Here is a 14,703-nt window from a genome sequence, read left to right as displayed (position 1 = left end):
ATTTTTTATTACATAAATAATGAACAAATTAATCATATTGTTTCATGAATCTTTTAGTTAATCATAAATAAAAGTTAATTATAAAAAGAATATACGATTTACGCATTTCAGTGATCTTTCTATTATTCTTTCTCTCTTTATGTCTTTCTATTTAGAATTAACATTTAGAAACAAGATAATTATCAATTTTGTCGGAGAATTTATACCATTTATTTTGTGACACGTGTGAAGAATCAAAGAAACAATAAACAGAAAAAGCTTAATTTGACAGTTAAAAATAACGTTAAGGAACAATGTTTATAAATATATTGTTATTATTCATATTTATTTTATCGATATATTACTACTACGTACATTATGGAAGAAAAGGACGACTTCTTCATCTTATACCGGGACCTCCGAGCGTTCCGATTTTTGGTCACGCACACCTAGCCCAACTTTCAGCAGGCAAGTACAACATTTCTACTCTATTTGCATTAATTGACAAATGACTCGTCATTCATGCATATATTCAAGCAAAAATATTAAATTTATAAATTTTTGCTCTAAATGTATACCAAGATTATTACATGCAGATTACATATCTGAGCATTTCTTTTTGGAATAACCATTTGTTATTAATTTTTTTTATTATTTGCCTGTTTCCATAATTAAAATGCGTTAATATTAACAATAAAATTAGTCTCACTAAAATAATTAAAGATTGAATCAAAATTAGCAAATTAGAGACACCCCGTGTAGAAAATTTTTAGAGCTAGTACACGAAACTATTGGCCCTGATAAGGATAATATAAGGATGCCATAAAAAAGGTTATCCTATCATCATCAATATGGGGCCTTATTAAATATTACTAAGGACATATAATAAAAAAACTAATAACTATCCGATGTTTAATTTATAGTTTAATTTAAGGTTTTATTAAATTATTATATTAAATAATTTTGAAACTCAGGCTTTAATGAAAATAATTAAAAAAGCCCTTATAAAGATTTTTTAACTGTGCCGCATTTATAAAATGAAGAATTCATGTAATACTAATTTATAAAAAAGTTAATAATATTGCATTAATAATAACATTAATGAACAATGAATTCAATTAACAAAGAATTTCTATTTAAAAAAACTTATTTATTTCATACTTTTCATTATAAAAAATAAAAAAAATTTTTAAATACATAGATATATACATTATCGCTGATAGATGGCGAAAGGGAAAAAACCTAACCCGAAAGTACAATCCATCTAAGACTGTATATAAGACCGCGGCACAAGTCTCGCTCATGGCTTATCGGTCAAAGAGCGTATTAGCTCGAAGACTTTTACAGCCACATTTCTTCTATTTTTTGCGAAAGGAGCCCTAGAGCTCCAAAAATTAACCGCAGACGGTTAATTTTTTTTTATATTAAATTCTCAGTGTGTAGGTGCGCGGCGAAGGCTCTTCCCCTACCCAATCACTGCTTCACCACGCGCCGCCATTATGTTACAATAAGACCGCCACGCACTTCTGGCCACGTGCATTGGCCGGTTTTTTAAATTAATTTTTCGTTAATTATTGCGAATATCGCAAAATAGTATAGTATCTTTCTTTTTACATTTGAGACAATCCACCTTCACACTTCGGGACTGCAAAAATGTTCCTGACACACTGTATATCGTAGAAGACAGAATAAATATCCATGCAGAAATGAATATCAATTGCAAACAATATAAAATTTTCTTATGCGGTTCTGATAGTGTTTCCATTTAGGGTTCTGATAATATTTCCTTATCAGGCCCTAAAGCGCCATTTGTTACAAGCCATGTAGGATCCAAGTGTTCTATACCTAGTAGGGCCCAATTAATTTTAAAATATATTAATCAGATCCTTTTTAAAACCTTATTACTTTTTCTACAAGGAACGGCGCAGTAATTAGAGCTCACGAAAGAGACAACACTTCCTTCCTTTTGATTACTCTATATATTTTAAAATAAATATAATTAAATAATAATAAATTACATTAACAAAAATGAACGTTTCAGAAAATCTTTTGGAATTTAACATATTGGTACATTACATGCGTTCTAATCTACGGGTCGAAAGAAAATATTTTTATAATTCAATGCGTTACACACTTATATAACACTTTATAATGCATATTGTTAACATTGCGCTGAAGAGGGATCAAAAGCGTTCTCTTTTTGTTATTATAATGTGTTTTTTAATAAACTAATATTGAAAAAAGAAAGAAGTGTTATTGCTTCTCTGCGCTTCAATTACCGCGCGTTAATTCTTATGCCAATTTCTTTTTTATTTTAATTACTAGTTATAAACATGACTCATCAGATTCTACGCTTTTTACAAATTGATAATGATATGTTGTTGTGTATCTCTCATGTTGACTTGAGATTCAATGATGGAATTGGACATATTTCTTTCAATTTGCTATTTTATTACAGATATGTGGATGCTATAGCTCTGGCGGTTCGCTCTTCCATGTTCAATAGGATCTTGGATATTTTTAACTCTTTTTATCCGAGATTTCAATTTACAATGGAGGAAGGAATAATAAATTTAATTTCTTTGATGTTACGATAGTCGCGAACAATAATTTAATTAAATTTGAGATCATAAATCCACTTTTTCTGGGAGATATCTAAATTATAAATGGAATCATCCACTATGCTATAAGAGAGGAATAATTGTAGGATTGATAGATCGTGTATTTTTATTGTCACATCCCAGCAGGGCCGGTTCTAACCTGAGCGGGATCGGGTGCAATTTAAAATGCTGGACTTAAAACTTTTATATTATCTTTCATCGAAATCTATTTTATATATATTTATTTTTCACTGAAAATAAGAAACATATATTATTTTATAAATATAGAAATAGTTATTTTTGTATTACATATTTCAAAATAACAAACACTTGACTTTTTGCTTTGGGATTTAAAAAAATTTCATACAATAATATGTAAACTTAAATATAATAAAAATTATATGTAAACTTAATGATGTATTTTTCTCGATTTTTGCTGCGGCAAAGACAATTATGTTATTAAAATCAGTCTCATGAGGTATGTCATTTTCTATCGACATCATTGCTATGCCCGATAGTCTTTCATGCGATATACAAGAACGAAGATAGTTTTTAATTAATTTTAATATTGGAAAACTCCTTTCTGAAAAAGCAATCGTTACTGATAGAGTTAGCAATATACGAAGTGCTATATATATATTTGGAAAAACTGAACTGAATTTGGTTTTAAACAGGTATTTTAATACATCAAACAGACAATTTTGTTCATTATCCGGAATTATATAAATTAATAATCTTAATTTTTCCAATAGTTCTAATCCACTTATATCAGAGTCACTTTTATCTTGTAATATAATGTACAGGTCGTTACAGTTCTTTTTCAGTATTTCCTCAGATTTTTAATATTACAAAAACTATATAAAAACCAAAATTGTCTCTAAAATTCTGATATAGTTTGAATCAATAATAAAGTTAAATAAATGATTGTATGATCTTGTCAATGATTAAAATATTCTATGCGAATTTTTTCTCCTTTGGGGCTATTATTTCATCAACACATTCATAATCAAACGTGTTGTAACAGCGATCCTATTTTGAGGAAAATAAGGTATTATGCTACTCTCTGCTGCAATATTTTTTGCAATTCGCACACTTTCGTCGTAACCAGTAGTTCTAAAAGTTGATAGTCTGTTGAATAGAGCCTCTAGAAGTAATATTGCGACATCTATTTGCATACTTTTTTGTTGCAACCATTTAATCACTCTGTTCACTTCTACAAGTAATTCGTACCATATAACGGTTGATAATATAAATTGATAAGATTTAATTTGTTTCAACAAAGATTGTGTTTCACTAGCAACTTTTGCGTCTTTAGGCTCTCTCGCGTTCTTCAATTTCTTCAAATGTTTTTATAAGTTCTTTAACTTAGAACCGTACAGCTTTTACACTTTCTGTCCGGCATTCCCATCTAGTTTCAGATCATGATTTCGGTGTAAACTTTAAATATTTTTCACAATATCGTATCTATAGTTAGAAGCTGACAAAAAAGTATATATGCGTTGATTGACTCCAAAAAATGTAATAGCCTTGGAAGAAACACTAGCAATATCGAAAAGTACGAGATTTAAATTATGGCAACCACATGGAGTGAAAAATGCTCTTCGATTTTCTCGTAATAATTATGCCTAAACACCAGATCTGTGTCCTTTCACATTTGCCCGATTGTCATATCCTTGTCCTCTACAATTTTTTAAATCAAGCCCAAGATCTTGATTTAGATGTTCTTTTAAGGTTTGTGTTAATCCGCTACTGTCTTTGACAACCAAAAAACCTGTAAAACTTTCACAAATTTGTGCTTCGTCTTCATGTGCATAAACGTAACGTATTATGCAGGATAGTTGCTCCTCATGGGACGTATCAGTTGTGCAAAAAGAATTAAAAAATATTTTGCCGTCTTCACACGATCAGTCACGATCACGATCGTATTACTAATTTGATTTCCTATGAATGATATTAATCCATTCTGTATATCTTTGCTGAGATAATAAACTTTATTTTTTTATTTTTTACTTCATTGACATGTTCCATCAAAACAGGATCGTACCGAGACATAAGTTCAATTAATCTTAAGAAATTCCCATTATTTTTTGTGAAAAGCACAGACAAACCTCTTAAGACCATATTACGCTCGGATAGGTATTGGATAATAGATATTATTCTTTCTAAAATATTCCTCCATTTTTGTTTTTCTTGGATAAATAATTTTTCAGAGTGAATAATATTATTTTTGTTTATAAGTCTTTTGCGTGCGTCATTCCACATATCCATCGATTTAAAATGTACTTTAGACAATTCATGCTGCTTTAATCACTCTGATGTGTGCTGCCAGTCATTAAACCCATTGGTTTCATGTTGACCTAAACCAGTTTGAAATAACTTGCATGAGAAACAAAAAATACGATTTTTCTGTTTATGAATATATTAACCATGCCCTATCAATTAGTTCTCCATTGTTCAGTTTTCTGTTATAATATATCTTAGAAAAGGATTTGTTTTTGTCATTTTTTGGATAGTAATGTAGGTAATGTCTTTCAAGACCTTTTTCTATTAAAAATGTTTTCTGAGATTGAGTTAGACATAATGGCCAGATATCTATATCTTTAAGTTTTTTATAATCGACAGCACTTGTACTTTCTTTCTCAGTGTTTATTGTGTTCTTAAAACAAAAATTTATATAACACATGTGAAGGAAAGTTAATATATGAATAATAAATAAATAAATAAATTAGCCTATCATTATTCTTAAATCTAGTGCAAACAGCACTAATTTTTTTGATATACTTACAATTCCTACTTAGATTATGTTCAAGATTATGATCAAAACTAATATAATCCTAAAAATCCTGATTTTCATTTGTCCTTTCAACTATTTTACATGAATGTTGTGGACTTGTACCAGGCATTTCTTCGGTACGTTCATTCTCCAATGTATTTTCAATTTTTAAAAATTTGTGCACGGCATCTTTTTATAAGTGATAATTACACGGGATTATTTTATTTCGGCCTAAATAAATTTCGTAGTTTTTGTCATAAAAACATAATGCCAAAAATTTCATACAGCAATATATAAAGTCTCATGTAATGGTAATGCAATGTATTGTTGTCAATTGTAGTGTTAAACAATTAATTAACACTACAATTGACAACAATATATTGTAACACATGTCTTTAATCGTATTTGATCTATTATATTTTAATCCACCATATTGATTTTTTCGGAAGATAGTTCATATTATCTGAAAGCAGACTTCTAGATAGGCGTCACTAACGCTGGTACAAATTCCAACAAAGGAGTTTACAGACTCTGGATTTAACACATTGGCACATTACAGTACTATAATATGAGGAATTATTTAAAATAATGTAAAATGTACCAGATATCTGCGAGATATAATTTAACGTTATCTATACAACGTTATTCTAACGTTATCTATCGTTATAAGACAGTTCATTATATTTTTATAATTTAATCGCGCTATCGCATTGAACTGAGGGGGAATCAAAAGATCATTCAAAACGTTCGCTTTTGTCAGTGTAATTATATTTAATTTGAAATATACGAATAATTAGAAAGAAAGAAATGCTATTTCTTTCTTGCGCTCCAACTGCGCTGTGTCTCTAAATTTGCGAATATTGAATTAATTTTTAATTATTATTATTCAAAATAATTTTCAATTTTATTCAAATTTAATTAATTAAAATTAATTTTATTTAATTTTTGTATGGATATTTAATATATTTTTTAGTATTATTTGTATGGATATTTAATATATTTTTTAGTGGAACAATGGAAAGTATTTTGTACACTAACTGATAAGTATTATCCTATTCTGAAAGTATGGGGATTACACGAATTTGCTGTGTCTATCCGTCATCCAGATGATCTGGAGGTAATAAAGAAATTTCTGACAAGATTTAATTCTTTATAGACATTACTTTAGCTAGAGATTACGGAATCTTGTATTTCACAAGAAGATTTTCGTTGAAAATAATCCTTAAAAACATAAAAAAGCTCAATACAGAACTTTATACAGTTTAGATTAAAGTATGAGATACAATTAATTAATTATTTGCATCTAAGATTGAATGCTATAATAAATAAATGTTTCTGGTGATTATAGAAGATATTAAGCAGCACTAAGCACATCGAGAAAAGTCGTTTATATAATATACTACATCCCTGGTTCGGCACAGGTCTCCTCACCAGTACAGGTACCATAATAATGTTAACATATAAAAACGTACAAACATTATTACATTTTGTTATCGTGTATTGCGGGAATATTCTAGTCTAGCGGAAAGAATGATTTTTTTGGATATTTTGCAAATATTTGATGTAGAAAATATGTCTGCAAGAAGATTTAGCTTGATTCACAAAATTGATAAAGTTATAGCACCTGGTAAGGAGCGATTTCCGCCGCGCGCTCAGCATTCCGGCTGCGATTTAGTTAGGTTCGGCTAACGAATTGCTGAAACGTTGTTTAGGAGAAACACAAAATAATAACTAAAGCTTTTTAAATGTACTGATTTGGATTTTTGCTCCAAAACATCTTCATTCTGGGGCAAAGATTGAAGTGGCAACTTTTCTGGTAGTTATTATCTTCAATGAAGGATTTATATTTTAAAAGTTATGAACTTAATGAGTGACTTTTGGTCACAGCATGCGGAGATGTACGCAAATTTTCGGAAGAAAACTCGCACGAAACAGCGTTCAACTGATTTCCTTAAAGATGAGAGACTAAATCGCAGGGAAGAGAGAACAGCGCAGTAAGACTTTTATATGCAGGAGGAAGGTTCCCTGCATGGCCCTACACTAGCTGATTGATCGTAAGTAAAATTATTTCTATGTAATCAATATGAAAAACTTTAAATACGTTATTTTATTTTTGACTGTCACATATCTTATGATATCTCATGATATCTCTAAAACCAGTTGATCAATTGAGTCGTATATGCATACATCTTCAGCATAAGTATAATTAAAGCATCTCCCAAAATCAAATCAAAATATTTTTTTTTATTTTTAGAGCCTTTTTACAGTTTTTAAATTTTCAATATTTTTTTCATTTCGATATCTGCTATAGCCAAACTTATACTAATTAAGAATCTCTCTGGTTTTTTGTTTTAGATTTTAGAAGCAGAATAGCCAGAATCATAAGAGCCATGAATGCCAGAACAGTCATCATTAGAATAAATTTTTTTTATTACCTTATTCAATTTTGTGTATTACATTTATTTATAATTATTTTTTAGTAAAAAAATTTGGAAATATACTTCAAGTACATATAAGTTTTTTGGATGCGGTGAGAAAAATCACATCCCAAAAAATTTACATCCCAAAAAACTTACTTAAAAAAATTTGAAAAAATAACATAAAAATTCAGCTTCTAGACTAGAACACTCTCTTAATACCCCCTTGTGTGAACATAACAACGCAAAATAGAAGACAAATAATGAACTAAATAAATAAAAAAATAATAGAAATTGCTATATTGGTCGAAACATTAAAATTGTAAAAAATAATACTAAATAAATCCGGTCGGAGCAATATATATAATATATATAATATAACTTACATAACTTTATCGTTTTATAAAGTAATAGTAATATCATTTTATAAACTAATAAATATCGTTTTATAAATTAATAAATTTAATATCGTTTAAATCGTATTAATAATTAAATATCGTTTTATAAAATAATAAATATCGTTTTATGAATTAATAAATTTAAAAGAAACCTGCAAATGGAATTATTTCGAGAGATAATTTTGCCGGATACACATACTCTCAATTAAATAGAAGTAATAAAGATGATCTCTCTATAAGATAATCCGGTAAACATTTTCAAAAGGAAATCATACATCATTACGTGACAGACATTTTTAATAAAATTTAGTATATTTTTTATTTATTAATAAAGATTTAAATAAATTTAAATTTTGATTTACGATTTTATATTTTTTTATAATATTTTTGCTCATGTTTTATAATATTTTCGTAATTGACATTGATAAGAACCTGGATTAAGCCGAAACGTTTGTCGATCGATTTTCTATTTAAATTATTATAATTTAATGTAAATAATTACATATTTTTTTATTTTTACGGTCGTACATGGGCGCTTTGTTTTTAGCCTTCTGCAATTTGTTTTTGAATGATATAAAGATTTAATTACAAAATAATAATTAAATTCAAGTTAATACTTTCAACACTTAGCGTAAAAATTTCATAAGAAAATACATTTAAAGAATTATAAAAAAATTTTGCGAAAGAAAAAAAATAAATGTAGAATAATATTGTTATTTAATAATATCCAATAAACAAACATTAAATTAATTGTAATAGAGACACTATAATATATATAATATAAGGCTTATATTCTATTATTTGTATTTTATCATATAATTTTATCTTGTTTTTGTTTCAGGCGTTAAATGGCAAACACGGCGAAAGATGTTAACTCCTGCATTCCATTTTAATATATTAAATCAGTTTGTTGATATCTTTATCAAGGAAGGTGATTGCATGACAAAATCTTTGAAGGATGTCGGAGGGACAGTTGTGAAGGATTTATTACCATTTATCAGTGAATATACGCTAAACGCAATATGTGGTAATAATCTAAATGACTATAACTTAAGAAAAGAATTTGTTTCTACACGAAGTATCACATGTACACCCACACACACACATACTGCGAGACGTAGACACACGCATGCACAATGGTACAATGCAAATAAATAATATTCGATTTTTTATTGTCAAAGCTATCAATGAAATATTCACCGTAATAATCTTCGATCACATGCCAGTATTCGTGGACAAAATGCACAGCTTGACTGTGCGTGCCAGAAGAAATAACTTTTTTATTTAAAAATTTGTCCGCACACTACTTTTAAAATAAAAATAACTTTAAGCTAACGAATATGTGCTCTAGGCCAGATATATGCCCTTTAGGCAGTTGAATCAGATATGGTGTACGACATTATATTAGTAAAGTCAGATTTTTCGAGCGTAGTAATGACGATTAATTAGTGATGTATCAATTTATAGAGGAAGGAATTTGGCGGATATAAGCAAACTCATCTAACTGTTTCATTTGAATGATTAATAGTGATTATTATTTTGAATTTGCGATTTTGAGTTCAATGAAGTAGATGAATTGAAAGTATATAATTCCCATACTTTCTATAAAAAATATTTTTTATTTATTTATATTTTCAACAAATGTGTTTTGTTTAACAAATCTTTTTCTGTTCAAATTTAATGAAATTTCTTATAATTATGTACTTATAAATATATATGTATGTGTATCTCTAATCGTAAAAAATTTTCTAAAAAAAAGAGTTTTGTTTTTATTTTCACGTGTAAGCGTACATCTTTTTATCTACATTAGATACGTTATTAAGTTCGTGTTCATTACTTGTGCACGGAAAACCCGATGTATTTGTCAATATCGTATGGCGTGCTTGAGGTTAGTTTGAGCTGTCCACTATTTTATGTTTACTTTTTAATTTTTTTAAACCTATACAGCAGATAGCTATATATTGCAGATTCACTGCAAAATGTTGCTGCACCATTGCTATGGGATTGCAGCAACATTAAAATGTCGGCTTTTAGGAATATTGCAATGTAAGATTGTAGTAATGTTACGGTGCAATATGTATTTATAATATTAAAACGCGTTTTGGTACAAATGCAGACCGTTTTAAATTTCATAAATAAACTTCGAAAAGATTAAAAAAATGTTTAAGAAAAATAGGAAAAAAAATTTCCTTTTAAAAAAATTTCACACTTTTAAAAAATATTTATTAATGTTTTATATTAATAAATTTATTAATTATTATTATATATTTAGTAATTAGTTTTTATCTATAAATGTTTTCTTATTAAATTTTTATCTCTATAATATGCATACAATTATTTTACATACCTTCGACACCAGAATTTTAATACGTGCAATGAATTAATTATTTTTCATTTATCCATTTAGTGAAGAAAAATCTGTTTAATATTCTGAATCCCAACGAAGGATTCAGATTATTAAATAAATTATTTGTTCAATAATCTAGATCCCTTATTAGAATTCAGAATATTAAATAATTCAAGTCAATTTATTAGAAATTAAATCGATTCAATACAAGAAATATAATTACTGCATTAGTCTTTTGTAGACCTTATATCCACTTTAGACGAAAATTCGAATACGAGTTAGTTAAGTCTGATGCCGTCGTAGCGGCAAGTAAAGAAACACATGTTATACATTTGTTATGTTAAAATCTTGCTGCAATATTGCCAAAGTAATATTACAAAATAATACCTCTGCAATATTTCTGCAGCATTACACTGCAATGTGCAATGTTGTAACATTGCAGCAATGTTGATACAAACTTCTGTGCTATATGAGAACCGTTGGAATCAAAATTATTCACATGTTATCTATTCTATTTATTTTATTTTCAATCGTTTTTTCAGTGATATCGTTTAGAATTATGTTCTCTTATTAAATAAATTGTATTCAAAATAGCGTTATTGAAATATGCATAGTTTTTATAAAATCTTTAATAATATCGTAAAACTCTGTGTGCGTACTCCTGTGATTTATGCGTAATTTAATTAATTGTTCCCGTTTAAAAAGTAGTATTTAAACGCACTTTTAGCAGAGGAAAAAGTTGTCTCTACTGGCATGGACAATCATATTGTGCATTTTATGTCCACGATTTCTCACGTGGATATAAAATCCCACGAAAACTCTGTATAATAAATATATTTTAGAAACTGCCATGGGCGTCTCTCTGGAAAAATTCGGCGAATTCCAACATCAGTATCGAAATGCAATTCATGAAATAATCGAATTGATAGTTTATAGGTAATTCAATATATGACAGTATAATAAATAATTGTGTGATAAATCTATGATGCTTCATTATAATAATATAGCTATACATTTTAAAAAATAGATGATTATTAAAGTCATGTGAAGGTGAACAACTGTTTATATCAATGTTAATATAAATATTGATTTATTTAAGCTCGTAATTAGCAATTAAAATCTATTGTGTATGCTGCATTAAATATTTTATTTCAAATTTTTTATGTATTGCCTATAACCTATGATTATTTAGAGTTAAGATTACTCTATTTCTTCATGATGACTTTATAAGGCTTTACACAAAATAATAACATTATTATTGATATTATATAACTTAATGAATTTCGGTTTAGAGCATTAAGGCCTTGGTTGCATAATGATTTATTATTCTCATTATCACCACAAGGAAGAAAACAAAAAAATCTCTTGAAGATATTGCATGGATTTACAGAAAAAGTACGTCATAAGTCATGTTATCTCAAGTCCTTCAAACACTTTTAAAAATTATAATAAATATCGTAATAACATATTAATAACATATTATTACCATTTATAATGTAATACAATATGCCACCATTTATAATGTAATACAATATGCTACTGCTATTTAATACAAAAATTAAATATAGTATTTGTGTATAGGTCATTGCGGAAAGAAAACTTTATCATGAACGTACAGGTAATCGATACTTAAAGAATATTGGAGATAATAAAGAGACGGAGGCAGAAGATGTCGAAGTATTTGGAAGTATGTGAGAACTCAGAACTTCTAACTTAAATTCGACTTTACAATCTAAAATTATAAATTACATCTATTTACACTAAAATTATATCTATTTACACTTAAATTATAAATTATATCTATTTACACTAAATATATATTTATAATTACACGAAATGATGCAATACATGTTCACTATAAAAATAAATTATTACTATTTATAAGAAAGTTTAAATTTTAAACGAGAACAATGTTGTAGTTAAAGCGCGATATGCAAAAATGATGCTAATATGCCTTGCTTATTTCTAGTTAAAAAAAAACGGCTAGCCATGTTGGACCTTTTAATAGCGGCATCTCGAGAAAGTTCTTTAACTGATTTGGACATAAGAGAGGAAGTCGATACTTTCATGTTTGAAGTACGTATATGTAATATCTTTTTTTAATTTTTTGTACATATTATTTAAAACAATATGATGATCTGATTACAGGGTCATGATACTACAGCAGTGGGTATAATGTTTGCTTTGTTATTATTAGCTGAACACAAAGAAGTTCAGGTATACTTCAGTATCTTATAATATATTATTTATATTGAGATTTTTAATAAAATTACAAATATCAAGTTTTTCTTTACAGTGTATTTTTCTATACATATATCAATATATAAATTCCGGAAAAATTAAAACATCTCAAGACAAATATGAACAATATGTTTTGATGTATTACAAATTTATTTATATTTATGCATATAAAAATATTAAAAATATATTGTAATTATTATTATCGATGACATAGGAACGTGTGAGGGTTGAAGTTAATACTATGATGCAAGAGAACGGAGGGAAACTTACCATGAAATCATTGCAAAATTTATCATATTTAGACAGATGTTTAAAAGAAGCGTTACGTTTATATCCCAGCGTGTTTTTAATATTACGCAAAACTGCGGAAGATGTAAAATTACGTAATTAATCACTTTATGTCACATAACACGAAACATATAGTATCGAACGTAAAATTTAGTATAGTACATTACATTTTAAAAACAAAATATTATGTACATTTTATTTTTCTAAAAAATTATTATTTTTTAAATTTTGAACTTTTATTTTCAATTTTGAAATTTTTTAATACTTTTCAGATTCATATGTCGTACCTGCTGGAACAAACTTACATCTTAATATTTACGGAGTTCACAAAGATCCTAATTTTTGGCCAAATCCAGAAATATTTGATCCTGATAGATTCTTGCCCGAAAACATACGAAATCGTCATCCTTATTCCTACCTATCATTCAGCGCAGGACCGAGAAATTGCATAGGTGAATTGGTTGGGATTTTCATTTTTCTTCATGCTGATAGTTTTTAAGAGACTTTGAATTTTGTATATTATTAGGTCAACGATTCGGTCTGTTGGAATTGAAGGCTATTATAGCTCCTTTGGTATACAATTTTTATTTGGAGCCCGTTAAGGATTTAAAGGATATTCAACTGAAGGCCGATATAATACTTCGTCCTTCTCATCCGGTTCATATGAGATTTATCCCCATCAAATGCAAATAGCCGTTTAAAACTATCGTAAATACTACATGAGTGTAAAATGTGAAAATTGCGAGAAAATCGCGATATATATTATATATATGCAATTGTAAACAAAATACGCATTGTATATGAACATTATATTTAATTATAAAAATATGAAGATGGATATTGTTTGCGTCTTTCTTAATACCCTCTGTTCTGGTTGAATATCCTGGTTAAACATTCAGCGGAGATGTGCATAAAACAGCGTAGATATAGTTGACAAATTGCAATCCAAATCTTATAATATACCCCATCTCCGAAAACAACGAGTCTCTATGCGCCATTGAACTCTATTATTCATTATTCAAGGAAGCTATTTTAAGAGTGAGAGGTAAAAAGCTCGAAAAACAATGACAAAATTTAAAATTGACAAATTTGAAAATAAATACTAATTATCATTAACTGTTTTAAAAATGACAATTAATTCTGACTAGGAACCTTAGCATCTCGTAGTTTCATTATTTATCATTAGATATTATTTTGGACCTATGGATTTCAATAACCTTTGTAAAATCATAAAATTTATGTATTGTTAATTTCATATAATTATATTAAAATCAATCGAAAAATTCATTTGTTTTGTCCTCTTTCTTTCTATAATTTTATAAATGCAATCCCACTTTATATAATCACTTCAATTGTAATATAATTATATTTATATTTTTTTGTGCTATGTATTCTAAATATATTCATATTCTGCTTTTTCAAATTCTTATGTATTTTGGCCGGCTGAATTCGAATCTAACGTCAGAATTGCTCCATCACGTCACAGTTCTTTTTAAATCTCCAAAATAGACGAAAATTTTGTAAGTGCAAACTCACTTTATATAATTATTTTAATTGTAATATAATTATATTTATAATTTTTTGTGCTATGTATTCTAAATATATTCATATTCTGCTTTTTCAAATTCTTTTCATTTTATATAATACATTATCAATAAAA

The 14,703-nt window shown here is 27.7% G+C and overlaps 1 protein-coding gene and 1 long non-coding RNA gene across 2 annotated transcripts; both read left to right on the top strand.

Annotated features, from left to right (window-relative positions):
* The first annotated feature begins 278 nt into the window (after positions 1-278).
* LOC112638688 (cytochrome P450 4C1-like) lies at positions 279-13,881 on the top strand. The gene is made up of 12 exons (XM_025410815.1): positions 279-447; positions 6,360-6,469; positions 6,701-6,791; positions 9,009-9,194; positions 11,357-11,450; positions 11,807-11,909; positions 12,096-12,201; positions 12,484-12,590; positions 12,663-12,731; positions 12,970-13,138; positions 13,316-13,495; positions 13,570-13,881. Exons 1-12 carry the CDS (start codon positions 294-296, stop codon positions 13,734-13,736), a joined length of 1,536 nt encoding a protein of 511 aa, XP_025266600.1. The 5' UTR covers positions 279-293; the 3' UTR covers positions 13,737-13,881.
* On the top strand, positions 6,818-8,052 carry LOC112638691. Its single transcript, XR_003123123.1, has 3 exons — positions 6,818-7,168; positions 7,240-7,406; positions 7,708-8,052. It is a non-coding gene; the product is annotated as an uncharacterized LOC112638691 (long non-coding RNA).
* Positions 13,882-14,703: the final 822 nt, after the last annotated feature.

This window comes from Camponotus floridanus, unplaced genomic scaffold, assembly GCF_003227725.1.
Source record: "Camponotus floridanus strain SB8 unplaced genomic scaffold, Cflo_v7.5 scaffold35, whole genome shotgun sequence".
NCBI classification, from domain to species: Eukaryota; Metazoa; Arthropoda; class Insecta; order Hymenoptera; family Formicidae; genus Camponotus; species Camponotus floridanus.
This window is presented reverse-complemented; position numbering and strand designations above follow the sequence as displayed.

Excerpts from the sequence above, each read along its gene's own strand:
- LOC112638688 (XM_025410815.1), top strand. The coding sequence starts at position 294 with ATGTTTATAAATATATTGTTATTATTCATATTTATTTTATCGATATAT. Across the intron at positions 12,202-12,483 it reads AGATGTCGAAGTATTTGGAA|TTAAAAAAAAACGGCTAGCC; the intron begins GTATGTGAGAAC and ends GCTTATTTCTAG. Across the intron at positions 12,732-12,969 it reads CTGAACACAAAGAAGTTCAG|GAACGTGTGAGGGTTGAAGT; the intron begins GTATACTTCAGT and ends TCGATGACATAG.